At 47.5% G+C, this 15873-nt stretch overlaps 1 protein-coding gene across 5 annotated transcripts in view; it reads left to right on the forward strand.

Moving 5' to 3' along the window:
• Nucleotides 1-15873, forward strand: part of LOC142317006 (uncharacterized) — a 378054-nt gene that overhangs the window by 73109 nt on the left and 289072 nt on the right. For all 5 annotated transcript variants that reach the window (XR_012754656.1, XM_075352880.1, XM_075352879.1 and 2 more), the window contains exon 4: nt 5984-6060. Coding sequence is in view for 4 of the 5 variants with exons in the window: in XM_075352880.1 (XP_075208995.1) it covers nt 6009-6060 (52 nt within the window). In the remaining variant the exon portion in view is untranslated. The remainder of the gene's footprint in view (nt 1-5983; nt 6061-15873) is intronic.

Here is a 15873-nt window from a genome sequence, read left to right on the forward strand (position 1 = left end):
CCAAGCGTACAAAGAGTATGTTTCTGGACCACTCTGACTTCAGAGAGGCAGTCCAGAAACACCGAGCTTGTCCAGATAAGCGTTTTTCCAAGCGCCTTAAGGATACACGTTACCCTTTCCCCCCTGACGTGGTCAAGGGCTGGACTCAGTGTCCCAAGGTGGATCCTCCAATCTCCAGACTTGCGGCTAGATCCATAGTTGCAGTGGAAGATGGAGCTTCACTCAAGGATGCCACTGACAGACAGATGGAGCTCTGGTTGAAATCCATCTATGAAGCTATCGGCGCGTCTTTTGCTCCAGCATTCGCAGCCGTATGGGCACTCCAAGCTATCTCAGCTGGTCAGCCGCAAATTGACGCACTCACACGTACGTCTGCGCCGCAGGTGGCGTCCATAACCTCTCAAACGTCGGCATTTGCGTCCTACGCTATTAATGCTGTCCTGGACTCTGCGAGCCGTACGGCGGTTGCAGCCGACAATTCGGTGGCAATACGCAGGGCCTTGTGGCTGCGGGAATGGAAGGCAGATTCGGCTTCCAAAAAGTGCTTAACTGGATTGCCATTTTCTGGCGACCGTTTGTTTGGTGAGAGATTGGATGAAATCATCAAACAATCCAAGGGAAAGGAAACATCCTTACCCCAGGCCAAACCAAAAACACCCCAACAGAGGAGGGGACAGTCGAGGTTTCGGTCCTTTCGGGGTGCGGGCAGGTCCCAATTCTCCTCGTCCAAAAGGCCTCAGAAGGATCAGAGGAACTCCGACGCATGGCGGTCTAAATCACGCCCTAAAAAGACCGCCGGAGGTGCCGCTACTAAGGCGGCTTCCTCATGACTTACGGCCTCCTCACACCGCATCCTCGGTCGGTGGCAGGCTCTCCCGCTTTTGCGACACCTGGCTGCCACAAGTAAAAGACCGTTGGGTGAGAGACATTTTGTCTCACGGTTACAGGATAGAGTTCAGCTCTCGTCCTCCGACTCGATTCTTCAGAACATCTCCGCCTCCCGAGCGAGCCGAGGCTCTTCTGCAGGCGGTGGGCATTCTGAAGGCAGAAGGAGTGGTGGTCCCGGTTCCTCTTCAGCAACAGGGTCACGGTTTCTACTCCAACCTGTTTGTGGTTCCAAAGAAGGACGGGTCCTTCCGTCCTGTTTTGGACCTAAAACTGCTCAACAAACACGTAAGGACCAGGCGGTTCCGGATGGAATCCCTCCGCTCCGTCATCGCCTCAATGTCTCAAGGAGATTTCCTAGCATCGATCGATATCAAGGATGCTTATCTCCACGTACCAATTGCTCCAGAGCATCAGCGCTTCTTGCGCTTCGCCATAGGAGACGAACACCTTCAGTTCGCGGCACTGCCGTTCGGCCTGGCGACAGCCCCAAGGGTTTTCACCAAGGTCATGGCTACAGTAGTTGCGGTCCTCCACTCTCAGGGTCACTCAGTGATACCTTACTTAGACGATCTGCTGGTCAAGGCACCCTCTCAAGAGGCATGCCAACACAGCCTCAGATTCTCCAGAGTTTCGGGTGGATCATCAATTTTCCAAAGTCAAATCTGACACCGGTCTAATCGCTGACATATCTTGGCATGGAGTTTCATACTCTTCCAGCGATAGTGAAGCTTCCGCTGGACAAACAGCGTTCACTACAGACAGGGGTGCAATCTCTCCTTCAAGGTCGGTCACACCCCTTGAGGCGCCTCATGCACTTCCTGGGGAAGATGGTGGCAGCAATGGAAGCAGTCCCTTTCGCGCAGTTTCACCTGCGTCCACTTCAATGGGACATCCTACGCAAGTGGGACAGGATGCCGACGTCCCTAGACAGGAACGTCTCCCTCTCTCAGGCAACCAAAGCTTCCCTTCGGTGGTGGCTTCTTCCCACCTCATTATCGAAGGGGAAATCCTTCCTACCCCCATCCTGGGCGGTGGTCACGACGGACGCGAGTCTGTCAGGGTGGGGAGCAGTTTTTCTCCACCACAGGGCTCAGGGTACGTGGACTCAGCAAGAGTCCTCACTTCAGATCAATGTTCTGGAGATCAGGGCAGTGTATCTTGCCCTAAAAGCGTTCCAGCAGTGGCTGGAAGGCAAGCAGATCCGAATTCAGTCGGACAACTCCACAGCGGTGGCTTACATCAACCACCAAGGTGGGACACGCAGTCGGCAAGCCTTCCAGGAAGTCCGGCGGATTCTGCTGTGGGTGGAAGCCACAGCATCCACCATATCCGCAGTTCACATCCCGGGCGTAGAAAACTGGGAAGCAGACTTTCTCAGTCGCCAGGGCATGGACGCAGGGGAATGGTCCCTTCACCCGGACGTGTTTCAGGAGATCTGTTGCCGCTGGGGGATGCCGGACGTCGACCTAATGGCGTCACGGCACAACAACAAGGTCCCAACATTCATGGCTCGATCTCAAGATCACAGAGCTCTGGCGGCAGACGCCTTAGTTCAGGATTGGTCGCAGTTTCGGCTTCCTTATGTGTTTCCTCCTCTGGCACTGTTGCCCAGAGTGTTACGCAAGATCAGGGCCGACTGCCGCCGCGTCATCCTCGTCGCTCCAGACTGGCCGAGGAGGTCGTGGTACCCGGATCTGTGGCATCTCACGGTCGGCCAACCGTGGGCACTGCCAGACCGACCAGATTTGCTGTCTCAAGGGCCGTTTTTCCATCTGAATTCTGCGGCCCTCAACCTGACTGTGTGGCCATTGAGTCCTGGATCCTAGCGTCTTCAGGATTATCTCAAGAGGTCATTGCCACTATGAGACAGGCTAGGAAACCAACGTCCGCCAAGATCTACCACAGGACGTGGAAAATATTCCTGTCGTGGTGCTCTGCTCAGGGGTTTTCTCCCTGGCCATTTGCCTTGCCCACTTTTCTGTCTTTTCTTCAATCCGGATTGGAAAAGGGTTTGTCGCTAGGCTCCCTTAAGGGACAAGTCTCTGCGCTCTCTGTGTTTTTTCAGAAGCGCCTGGCCAGACTCCCACAGGTACGCACGTTCCTGCAAGGGGTTTGTCACATCGTCCCTCCTTACAAGCGTCCGTTAGAACCCTGGGATCTGAACAGGGTGCTGATGGTGCTTCAGAAACCACCGTTCGAGCCAATGAGGGATATTTCGCTCGCACGCCTTTCGCAGAAAGTGGTTTTTCTAGTAGCTTCACCTCACTTCGGAGAGTGTCTGAGTTGGCAGCGTTATCATGCAAAGCTCCTTTCCTGGTGTTTCACCAGGACAAGGTGGTTCTGCGTCCGGTTCCGGAATTCCTCCCTAAGGTGGTATCCCCTTTTCATCTCAATCAGGACATCTCCTTACCCTCGTTTTGTCCTCATCCAGTTCACCAATGTGAAAAGGATTTGCACTTGTTAGATCTGGTGAGAGCACTCAGACTCTACATTTCTCGTACGGCGCCCCTGCGCCGCTCGGATGCACTCTTTGTCCTTGTCGCTGGCCAGCGTAAAGGGACACAAGCTTCCAAGTCAACCCTGGCTCGGTGGATCAAGGAACCAATTCTCGAAGCTTACCGTTCCTCGGGGCTTCCGGTTTCCTCAGGACTGAAGGCCCATTCTACCAGGGCCGTGGGAGCGTCCTGGGCCTTGCGGCACCAGGCTACGGCTCAGCAGGTGTGTCAGGCAGCTACCTGGTCGAGCCTGCACACTTTCACGAAACACTATCAGGTGCATACCTATGCTTCGGCAGATGCCAGCCTAGGTAGGCGAGTCCTTCAGGCGGCAGTTGCCCACCTGTAGGACGGAGCCGTTACGGCTCTATTATGAGGTATTATTTACCCACCCAGGGACTGCTTTTGGACGTCCCAATTGTCTGGGTCTCCCAATAAGGAGCGACAAAGAAGAAGGGAATTTTGTTTACTTACCGTAAATTCCTTTTCTTCTAGCTCCAATTGGGAGACCCAGCACCCGCCCCTGTTTTTGTATACACATGTTGTTCATGTTAAATGGTTTCAGTTCTCCGATATTCCTTCGGATTGAATTTACTTTAAACCAGTTTATAATTTTTTCCTCCTTCGGGCTTTTGCACCAAAACTGATGAGCCCGTAGCAGCACGGGGGGTGTATAGGCTGAAGGGGAGGGGCTTTACACTTTTAGTGTAATACTTTGTGTGGCCTCCGGAGGCATAGCTATACACCCAATTGTCTGGGTCTCCCAATTGGAGCTAGAAGAAAAGGAATTTACGGTAAGTAAACAAAATTCCCTTCTTTGTTTTGCAACAAATATGCCCCCGTTCGGCTATGTTGACAGAAAAATAAAAAAAGTTATGGCTCTTGGAAGAAGAAAAAAAAAAGTAAGTCAAAGCTACAGCTCTTAATAAAGGGTTGATAAAAAGCGAGATAATTATCCTTGAAGGAACCATGTGAGCCTTATAAGAATTGAGTTAGGCTATGTGCGCACGTTGCGTAAATTCATGCAGTTACGCTGCGCTTTGTAGCGCAGCGTAACTGCATGCGTCCTGCGTCCCCTGCACAATCTATGGAGATTGTGCAGGGGCCGTGCGCACGTGGCATATTACAACGCAGCGCTTCGGCTACTGCCGAAGCGCTGCGTAAAAAGAAGTGACATGTCACTTCTTCCGTGCGCTTTGCCGGCAGCTCCTGCACTGTCTATGGCAGGAGCTGCAGGCAGAGCGCACGTTCTCGCCGGCACCATGCGCCTCAGAACGGAGCTTTTCAGCTGCGCTCTGAAGCGCACCTTTTACGGTGCTGGGCTAGTACGCAACGTGCGCACATACCCTTATTCTTAGAATGTTGGTCATGTCATATATTAATGTCACGTCTAGTTTTCTAGGATTCATTTTTTTTGGGTTTATACATTATATTTTGCCCCCATTGCTACTGTCATGCAGTGTTTGGCTCCACACTCTGACAGGACCTGGGGTCTCCTAGTTGCTCAGCCAGAGCCGAGCATTGGCTGATTCATTTCTATTTCTGCCAAGTCCTGCAGGAGTTAATTCCTGTGGATTAGTGTGTGGCTCTTGGAAGCTCAGATTGCTGATTACCACCCAAAGCTGTCTCCTTCCTGTTTAAGGGATGGGTCTCTGTTTCTCTGTGACTATAATAGCTTCAGCATAGCTCCAGCAATTCTGGTCTTTGTGGTGATCCAGTTCTTGGTGACCTGTAGTTTGCTATATTGATTGGTGTGGAAGTTTCCCTGATGTGCATTTACGTCCTTCCTTTTTTCTTTATGCCCTTTACACGTATAGTCTCTCCTTCGTGTTTGAGTGTGTATACGTGTTTTGGTTCTCCTTTGTTGGTGTCATTTTTGTGGTGTTTTGTTACTGTTTCCTGGTCCGCCCCAAGGGTGGGGAAGAGGGGGAGTAAGATGGAGGCTCGGACAAGAGTCAGGGTTACGCTGGGGGCTCAAACCTTGCTACCATCAAGCGTACCTCTGAGATAAGGGACAGCGCAGAGTCTCTACTTTGAGAGTCAGTCTAGTTGCCCCTGTACAGTCATTTCATTCCCCGTGACAGCTACATGCTGGGCCCAAAGCAAATAATAAAATGTGACCCCCTTAGTGCTGTTTGACCAACTGAACACATGTGAGGAGATGCACTCTGTACAGTTTCTAACTGATTAGGCATGATTTTAAAGAGGTTGACCACGACTTTTATATTGATGTCTTATCCTTAGGATAGGTCATCAATGTCTCATTGGCTGGGGTCCGACACCCCTCATTCCAGCTGATCTGCTGTTCTCGGTGCCGGCGGTGTCAAGTCTTTATCATTTTTACAATTTTCTTTTACAATCTTATGTACATGGAGACCTAACGACCTCTCCTCGGTATCTTGCTTTGGGATATACAAAGATTTTACAGGTTGAATTTTCAGAGGTGTATCTGCCTCTTGAAACTTCTTCATATTTTGTCCTTTTACTGTCACCCCAAAAAAAGCAATTGAGGATGGTTTCGAACTTTTATAAAACGCAAGATCATTAAAGAAATCATGTATTATTAATGTATCATTTATATATTTTGGTTGCCCAATCAGATTGTGTTGGCCAGTCCATGAAACGATGAAGAAGAGTAATAAAGGAATACTAAAGAAGAAAACTAAGCAACTTAAAGGTAAAGACATCAGCTACTTCGGCACCTTCATTGTTATGTTGAATGATAGGGTGACCTATTACTTGCCATAAAGGTTTTTTTTTGTTCTTTTTACCTGGTGTAAATGCCGTTGTTCTCCTGAATTTTGCATATTTTTTATTCATATTATTCCTGAGCTATGGGCTCCTTTTTATTCATATTTTTTTCTCTAAAAAACTCCTTTAATTTACTAGTGGAAAAACTAATGTGAAGTGTCATTGTTTTTTTTTTTAACTACCGTATATACTCGAGTATAAGCCGAGTTTTTCATCCCATTTTTTATGCTGAAAAAGCCCCCCTCAGCTTATGCTCGAGTGAGGGTCCCACAAAACATTATTCTCACTTACCCTCTATTCCCGCAGTGTCCTCTTACCTGCTTCTTGTAGTGGACCGCAGGCACATAGACCCCTCTATAATCTCGGCCAGTACACGGGGCCACTGCTGCCGTCAGCGCTTTACTTCAGATGAATACTTTGCAGTGCCGCAAAGCATTCAACTGAAGTAAAAAATGATGACAGTGGCAGCCCCGTGTACCGGCCGAGATCATCGAGGGGTCTATGTGCCTGAGGTCCACAAGAAGCAGGTAAGACAGGTAAGAGGATACCGCGGAAATGGAGGACAGTAAGAATAATGTTTTGTGTGTCTGTATGTGAACAACGGCATAATAGGGCACTAGTAGGAGGACATTACTAAAGGATGGGCACATTACTACAAGGTGCAAGGATGGGGGATATTACTATGGGGCACATTACTACAGGAGACAAGGATGGGGCACATTACTAAAGGGCACAAGGATGGGGCACATTACTACAGGGCACAAGGATGGGGCACATTACTACAGGGCACAAGGATGGGGCACATTACTACAGGGCACATGTCTGGGGCACATTACTACAGGGCACAAGGATGGAGCACATTACTACAGGGCACAAGGATGGAGCACATTACTACAGGGCACAAGGATGGGGCACATTACTATAGGGCACAAGGATGGGACACATTACATTTTATTGGTATCTATATTTATTTTTTAAATTTACCAGTAGCTGCTGCATTATCCACCCTAGGCTTATACTCGAGTCAATACGTTTTCCCAGTTTTTTTGTGGTAAAATTACGTGCCTCGGCTTATACTCGTGTCGACTTATACTCGAGTATATACGGTATTTGTCATCCATTGTGTGATGAAATAGTGAAAAATATGTACTGACCATAACCAGATGTCATAGAACTACTCAAAAAAAAAGTTTAAAAAAAATGACGTTCCTCACAGAAGCCTACTTATTATAACACTTGTATATCAATCATCTTCAAAATTAGAATGACATTTCCTATGACGATGTTACCATTCTTATTTTAACTAGAAGTAAGAAAAACACAAAAGAAGAAAAACGTGTCTGGCCAAGATCCCATCCAGGTTTATTTTGTTTACACCTCTGACTACATCTCATAAAAAGTTAAAAATCTCTTGTTGTGAACTCCCTGTGTATTCATTGGTCTAAGATATTATCATTCCTGACATAATATTCAGGCTTCACAATTATCCATTTAGTCTTAGACCCTTCCTGCCCAAACTATGTCTACAGCTACAGAATCTTCAGCTGAAGACTCATGTCCGTAAGTCAAAGGAATATACTTTATATTTATACCTCTGACTCTCTTTTTTGCAAGTCAAACACATCAGCAGAGGGTTCGCTAATCCTGTCAATTTTGGCAGACTCGGCCAACTCTTTTCTGAGGGAGTTTCAGATCTTATCTTATTGTGCGCTTCTTTGTGATTCACATAATTTTACTTACGGAAAGGAATGTATAAAAGTGTTTTTAAAAGTTTTCTAGCATAAATAAGTTGCAATTTCATCACACAAAATGTTTTGCGATTTTACACTGCTCTGGGCACTTTTGAAGTGTTGGTAGGATAGGTGGGTTAGCTATACAAATCGGCTGGTTTCACATGTCTGACATTCATTTATGGTTCTGATACGGCCTGCGATGTCCGTATCGGCCACGGGTCTCCTGACCTGAACTCAAGAATCTGATATAAATCTATTATCAGATATGGTGACCCACAGCCATGCTGGACATTGCAATCCGTACTAGAACTATGATTATTCGAGATGTGTGCAAACCGTCCTTACACAGATTTTTAGTTTACGACTTTTTGAAAAATTATAATTCTTATTACAGGAAACGATTTGTGTAAAAAGTATAGAAACATCTTTAGATAGAAATGTAAACACTTTAAACATAATTTAGCACAAATAAAGACATCAAAGATTAAAAAACTAATTAAAAAAACTAATACATTGTAGGACTACAAATATAGGTGCAACAGGTCATTTGGCGCACTCATGGTGTTAGTACTTGAGGGTGTATATATAGCCCTATAGTTCTCACAGGATCTAAAGCAGGAGTCTCAAACTCGGCTGGGTGTATGCGCCGCACAGAGGAAAAAAAATAATTTTGGGGGCCGCATTCTTTGCAGGACAAAGTGACATTTTTATTGGTACCATATATTTTTTTTACACACTTTTGGATCACTGATTTTGAATATTTTTCACTTGTTTATTATAACAAATGTACACATTCTTTGTTTAAATATATATAAAAAAAAATTGTCATGCCTTATTTTTTTTTTTTACATTTTATTCCTTTCTTGTAACTAATAGTGTTACAATTAGCACTATATAGACATTTTGGCCAATATCTTTTAGTAATGTTCCCCATCTTGTTGTAATGTGCCCATCCTTGTCCCCTTGTAGTATTGTACCCCATCCTAGTCCCCATCCTACAGTAATGTGCTCATCCTGGTCCACATCCTGTAGTAATGTCCCCATCCTGTAGTAATGTGGCCCATCCTTGTCCCCATCTTATCGTAATATTCAGCAGCAAAGGGAAAAATCCAGTATGGACTAAGACCGCAAGGTCGAAACGCGTAGGATAGCACCTGTTCCCTCGTGTCCCTGTGTTCTCCACTGATTTTACGTTTTTGAAGGATTTCAATAAAAAATTCCCAGTTTTATATTCACATCTCCGTCTACGATGCTGGAGTTTTTCCTTTGCTGCTGAATGTTCCTCCCACCCGGGCCAAGGCGTTTCCGTGCATCGGTGGTGGTATCCTGGAGTGAAGAGGGGTGAGCTGAATATCTTCTATTTTGATTTGCATCTTATCGTAATGTGCCCATCCTGTTGAAATGTGTTCATCCTTGTCCCCATCCTATAGTAATGTCCCCAGCCTTGTCCCCATCTTATCGTAATGTTCCCATCCTGTAGTAATGTGTTCATCCTTGTCCCCATCCTATAGTAATGTCCACAACCTATAGTAAAGTGCCCATCCTGTAGTAATGTGTCCATCCTTGTCCCCATCATATAGTAATGTTCCCCATCCTTGTCCCCTTGTAGAAATCTCCCTATCCTGTAGTACTGACCCATCCTATAGTTGTCCCATTCTATAGTAATGTGCCCATCCTACAGTAATGTCCCCATCCTGTAGTAATGTCCCCATCCAATAGTAATGTGCTTATCCTTGTCCCCATCCTATAGTAATGTCCCTATCCTATAGTATTGTGCCCATCCTTGTCCCCATCCTATAGTAAGGTCCCCAGCCTTGTCCCCATCCTGTAGTAATGTCCCCATCCTTATTCCTACCCTATAGTAATGTTTCCCATCCTTGTCCCGTTGTAGTAATGTCCCTATCCTGAGGTACTGCGCCCATTCTAGTCCCCATCCTATAGTAATGTGCCAACCTTGTCCCCATCCCATAGTAATATGCCCGCCTTGTCCCCATCCTATAGTAATGTCCCCAGCCTTGTCCCCATCCTGTAGTAATGTCCCCATCCCGTAGTAATGTGCCCACCTTGTCCCCATCCTATAGTAATGTGCCCACCTTGTCCCCATCCTATAGTAATGTCCCCAGCCTTGTCCCCATTCTATAGTAATGTCCCTATCCAATAGTATTGTGCCCATCCTTGTCCCCATCCTATAGTAAGGTCCCCAGCCTTGTCCCCATCCTATAGTCATGTGCCCACCTTGTCCTCATCCTATAGTAATGTCCCCAGCCTTGTCCCCATCCTATAGTCATGTGCCCATCTTGTCCCTATCCTATAGTAATGTACCGGCCGCTGAAAGGGGGCAATGGCGCTATAACTTACCAATCGCTCTCCTCAGCTTCCACAGACGACGGAGTGAAGCTGAAGGGAGCGGTCTCCGGCCCCAGATCCACAATGATTGGAGAGATCGGTCACAAGGCCGGTCTCTCCAATCAGAGCTGGGGGCGGGTGAAACAGAGGTCACCCAGCTCCAGCCAATGATCAGTGTTATAGCTAAGCTGATCATGGCTGGATTTCAATGTTTCAGCCATTTTCAATGGCTGAAACATTACAGTGGGTGTGATTGGCTAAGCGGCGTTCATCAGCCAATCACAGCCTCCGTAGGTCCGGGGAGGAGGCACCACCCCTCCTGAGGTAAGGCACAGGTCCACTCCTCCCTGAATCTAAGGTATTTGCAAAGCGATCGCAGCCACTAGGGCTCCGGGGCCGCGATTTCGCCATGACGTACTGGGTACGTCATGGGTCCTTAAGTACCAGGGAGCCATGACGTACCCAATACGTCATAGGTCGCTAAGGGGTTAATGTGCCGTCCTTCATATACACACACTCAAAAAAAACCCCCACCATTCTTCTCACCTGTTCCGCGTTCCCTCGGCTGCCTCATCTCTGCTTCTGTCTGCAGGCCCGGGCCCCCGTTGACTATCGCGGCCGGTGCAAGGACCGCAGACCCCGTCAGCGATTTATTGATGTCAGATGAATGTTTTGCCGGCGCTGCGTGCGCAGAGTCAAGCTCCCTGTGCTCAACGTTTCCATTGCAGCCGTAGCCGTCCGCCAATCAGAAGTAAGCAGCTGAGGTCAGTCAGTTTCCATTGGAGGAATAGTTGTGCACAGAGCACTTGACTCTGAGAGCGCAGCGCCGGCAAAACAATCATCTGACATAAAACGCAGACAGTGGCTGTGTGCGGCCCCTGCACCGGCCGCGATAGTCAACAGGGGCACGGGCCTGGGGGGCCGCACAAAGAAGCCTGAGGGCCGCATGTGGCCCACGGGCCGTGTGTTTGAGACCAACGATCTAAAGAGATATGGTCCTCATATTATAGTTCTCACAGGAGAGCCTAATTTAATTAATACATCTATGAATTTTAGACGCCAGTGTTAATTTGGATTGCATTTATTTTTGTGGGCTTCGAGACAGAATTCTTCACTTCAATTTGCTGTATCCAAATTCATATATATATTTTTTTTGTAAAATATGTTTGCTGGACTAGACAATTACTAGTGTGAAAGTATTGCAGTGTGTGGATTCCATTTTCAATATCATTTAATATCAATTCTTTAAAATTTGTTATACTTCAATGTTTACAGTGCCAATACAGAAAGTTGCGGTAGACATGATATTCTGATATTTAAGGGGCAAAATAAGATCTTTGCCTAATGATGATGAGTTTTGTCACTGTTTTGATGACTCTGGGATAGCAGAGATCCCGGGCCCCTAAACTGTCCCTCAAGCTATGGAGCCGTAAGCTATTCCTATTCTCAAGGATACCCCTAATGGTGGTGGAGTCTCCTTCCTGGACCAACTCTTGACTAGTCCTGATCTGTTTCCCCCTCCTACTCCCCCCAGGGACGAATGGGACAGGAGTGTACAGATATAGACAGACAAGGGGAAAAAACAAAACTTTGTCACACAGCGCGCAAACGCATAGGTAAAGATAATAAGAGATTTAAGGTGGTGTCACACACAGCAATGGCGACAACGACGTCGCTGCTACGTCACCATTTTCTGTGACGTAGCAGCGATGTCCCGTCGCTGTCGCTGTGTCTGAAATCTAGCAACGAGCTGGCCCCTGCTGTGAGGTCGCCGCTCGTTGCTGAATGTCCTGCTTCATTTTTTGCTCGTTGCTCTCCCGCTGTGACGCACACATCGCTGTGTGTGACAGCGAGAGAGCGACGAACTGAAGCGAGCAAGGAGCAGGAGCCGGCGTCTGGCAGCTTGCGGTAAGCTGTAACCAAGGTAAACATCGGCTAACCATGGGAAGCCCTTTCCTTGGTTACCCGATATTTACCTTCGTTACCAGCGTCCGCCGCTCTCACGCTGCCTGTGCTGCCTGCTCCCTGCACGCCAGAGTACACATCGGGTAAATAAGCAAGGGTTTGCTTATTAACCCGATGTGTACTCTGGCGTGCAGGGAGCCAGCGCTAAGCGGTGTGCGCTGGTAACCAATGTAAATATCGGGTAACCAAGCCCTTGGTTACCCGATATATACCTTACTTACCATGCGCAGCACCGCTTCCACCCGTCGCTGCTGGCTGGGGGCTGGTCACTGGTCGCTGGTGAGATCTGCCTGTTTGACAGCTCACCAGCGACCATGTAACGATGCAGCAGCGATCCTGATAAGGTCAGGTCGCCCGTCGTGATCGCTGCTGCGTCGCTATGTGTGAACCCAGCATTAGGAGGAAACATAAGAGAAGGAAGGAAGCTACAACACAACAGGAGTAAACTTCCGCAACAAGCAAATAGCACAATTTTCACCAAAGAATCTGGTACACCACACCACAAAGACCAACATAGAAACTATATCTGGCATAGGTAGAGGATTTCATCCAGCCTAAATAGAATGGGAGCAGAAGTGATTGGCCTCCCCACCACAAGTGATCAAAGGAACCTAACAAGCAGACTAACAGATTAAGGGGGGCTTTACACGCTACGATATCGTTAATGTTTGGTCGCCGGGGTCAAGTTGTTAGTGACGCACATCCGGCTTCATTAACGATATCGCAGCGTGTAATACTTACCAGCGACCTTAGGCGACCTCAAAAATGGTGAAAATCGTTCACCATGGAGAGGTCGTCCCAAAGTCAAAAATCGGTAAGGGTTGTTTAGCGTTGTGGTTCATCGCTCATGCGGCAGCACACATCGCTATGTGTGACACCGCATGAGCGAGGAACGTCTCCTTACCTGCCGCCGGCCACAATGCGGAAGGAAGAGGTGGGCGGGACGTTACGTCCTGCTCATCTCCGCCCCTCTGCTTTGATTGGCCGGCCGCTTAGTGACGTTGCGGTGACGTCGCTGTGATGCCGAACGTCCCTCCCCCTTGAAGGAGGGATTGTTCGGCAGTCACATCGCCGACGCCGACCAGGTAAGTATGTGTGACGCTGCGTAGCGATAATGTTGGCTACGGCAGCGATCACAAACAATCGCATGCACGACGGGGGGCGGGTACTTACACGGTCGCTATCGCTAGAAATTGCTAGCGATATCGCTACCGTGTAAAGCCCCCTTAACTCCCACTACTCTGCCTATGAATCAGCACACAGCAGATCAATGCCCTAGTCTGCCTGTGTTGATGCTAAACACCAGAGAAACGGGCAAAATGTTAGAATCTGCAATCTGAACAGAGCCCGATGCTGCCATGACAGTCAGCGAAGTTTGTGCAAAACTTAGTGAGACATTACCCCTTCCTCTGGACCCTCAGGACCCAGTCTCTCCAGGTGAAGATGATGGACTGTCCTAACCAGGCTCTCAGCTTGAATTTCTGAAGCTTGTACTCAAGTCCTCTCCTCAGGGCCATAACCTTGAAAATGAACCAAATACTGTAAGGATCGGTGTACGAAATGAGAATGAATGAATGATTTTGGACACCTGAAATTGTAATGACCCATTGACTAGCCCTGGAGGTGGAGGTAAGGGAAGAGGGGTTCCTGAAGCCACATATTTTTTTTAACAGAGATCTATGCAAAACATTATGAATTTTGTAAGATGCTGGTAATGCCAGGCGGAAAGTAACTCGATTAATGACTGCTATGATTTTGCACAGACCAATCAACCCAGGTCCTAACTTTAGTTAAGGTATCTTAAGCTTAATTTTTTTTGTGGAGAACCACACCAGATCACCCACACACAGGTCTTGACCGGGCACACGTCTACAGTCAGCCGCATGTTTATACTTAGAACCTGTCACGCTAGGTATTGAGAAGTACCAAGCGCACGGTGAAAATAAAGAGAAGGGGAAGCCATGTGTCTAGGGATAGGAAAAATGGTGGCCCCTCAACAAACCTACTGCTGGTCCCTGGGGTCCTTCACCACCCTAGATAGATTCCGCACCTATGAGCTGAGCATGAGTGACTGTCTGTCACCTGTGACACACCTGTAACAGTACCCCCCTTCTACGAGTGGTCTCCGAGAACCAGGAGGATTGGGCAACTTACTTTCCATTGGCCCAATTTGCTTTAAACAAAAGTCACCAGTAGTCTACTGGCAAGTCACCATTCTTTGGTGCATAGCATACGGTTTTCATCAGCAATTTGATACCTTTAGTGGTAGAGGGGCTTTGGGAGTTCCTGAGGAAGAACCTTTTTCCTCATCACTCTCTTCTATAAGGCAAGGGGTTCAGAGTAATTTGAAGCTGATAGGAGACAGATACAAACATATGGCTTCAAAAAACAATTGCCAGGTCCAGACCTAAGTGTGAATGACTATGTGTGATTGTCTACCAGGAATATTAAGTTGAAAATTACTTCCTGGAAGCTGGGGCCCAGGTTTATTGTTCTTTATAAAGTAACCACCGTCATTAACACAGTAGCGTTTTATCTGCAGTTACCTCAGGCTCTTAAGTTCCATAATGTGCTCTACAGGTCTCTGCTCAAAAAGTATGTGGTACCTTTGGAGCTATTTCCTTTGCTGTCGGCCCCAATCATGGTTGATGGTAATTTAGCGTTTCAAATAGCTAAGATTTTTTATTTTCGTTTTCTACGTCATTCCCTTCAATACTTGGTGCACTGGAGGGGTTACAGTCTAGAAGAAAAGATATTTGTTCCAGTATTGGATGTGATCGCCACAAGGTTGGTTTGTTAATTCCATACTGGGGAAACCTGGTCCTGAGTGTCCGGAGACCACTTGTAGAAGCAGGGGTACTGTCACGGGTGTGTTACGCTTGTCATGCAGTCCTATGGTGTCCGGCTGTAGAAGGTCACAGCGTTTGAGTAGTAGAAACTTATGTAGCAGCATGGATATTTACATGCTGCGTTTATGCATACTTTTTTTTCCTCACGATTTTCAGTCGGAAAAAATATGCAGCATTTTATTGTCTCAGCAAAATGAATGAGAAATCTAATGCAGACACTGCTTGTATTTTCCTTGCAGATTTGACCTATTAAAGTGATTTTTTACAAATCTCAAACATGTAAATTCCTTTAGGCTACATTTCCACAATGAACTTTTGGTGAGTTTTTGATGTTACAGATTTTATGCAGCGTTTCTGCGCCTATTACAGGGAATCTGTCACCTATTCTGACAGCAGAATAATGTAGGGGCAGAGATCCTGATGCCAGCGATGTGTCACTAAAGCTGCTTTCACACCTCCGGTTTCTCCAATGCGGCACAATCCGGCACTTTGCAGGAAAATCGCAACCGGTTTTCTTTGCTGCCAGTTGCGTTTTTTCTGCATAGACTTTAATTAGTGCCGCATTGTGCCTCATGGGCTCGCGTTCGGTCCGGTTTTTGCCGCATTCGGCAGATTTACCCGATGCGGCGGCCGGATGGAACATTGCCTGGCACGTTTTTTCGTGCGGCAAAAAAAACCGCATCGCGCCGCATTCGGCCGATGCGGCGCATTTTTCAATGCATGCCTATGGCGGCCGGATGCTCAGTAGCATGCCGCAAGCGGCAAAAACCGGACGGGCCGCATGGGAAAAACTTATGCAAAGGATGCGGTGTTTTCACCGCTTCCGTTGCATAGTTTGCACAGCCG

The sequence above is a fragment of the Anomaloglossus baeobatrachus genome, chromosome 6 (assembly GCF_048569485.1).
Source record: "Anomaloglossus baeobatrachus isolate aAnoBae1 chromosome 6, aAnoBae1.hap1, whole genome shotgun sequence".
Lineage (NCBI taxonomy): Eukaryota > Metazoa > Chordata > Amphibia > Anura > Aromobatidae > Anomaloglossus > Anomaloglossus baeobatrachus.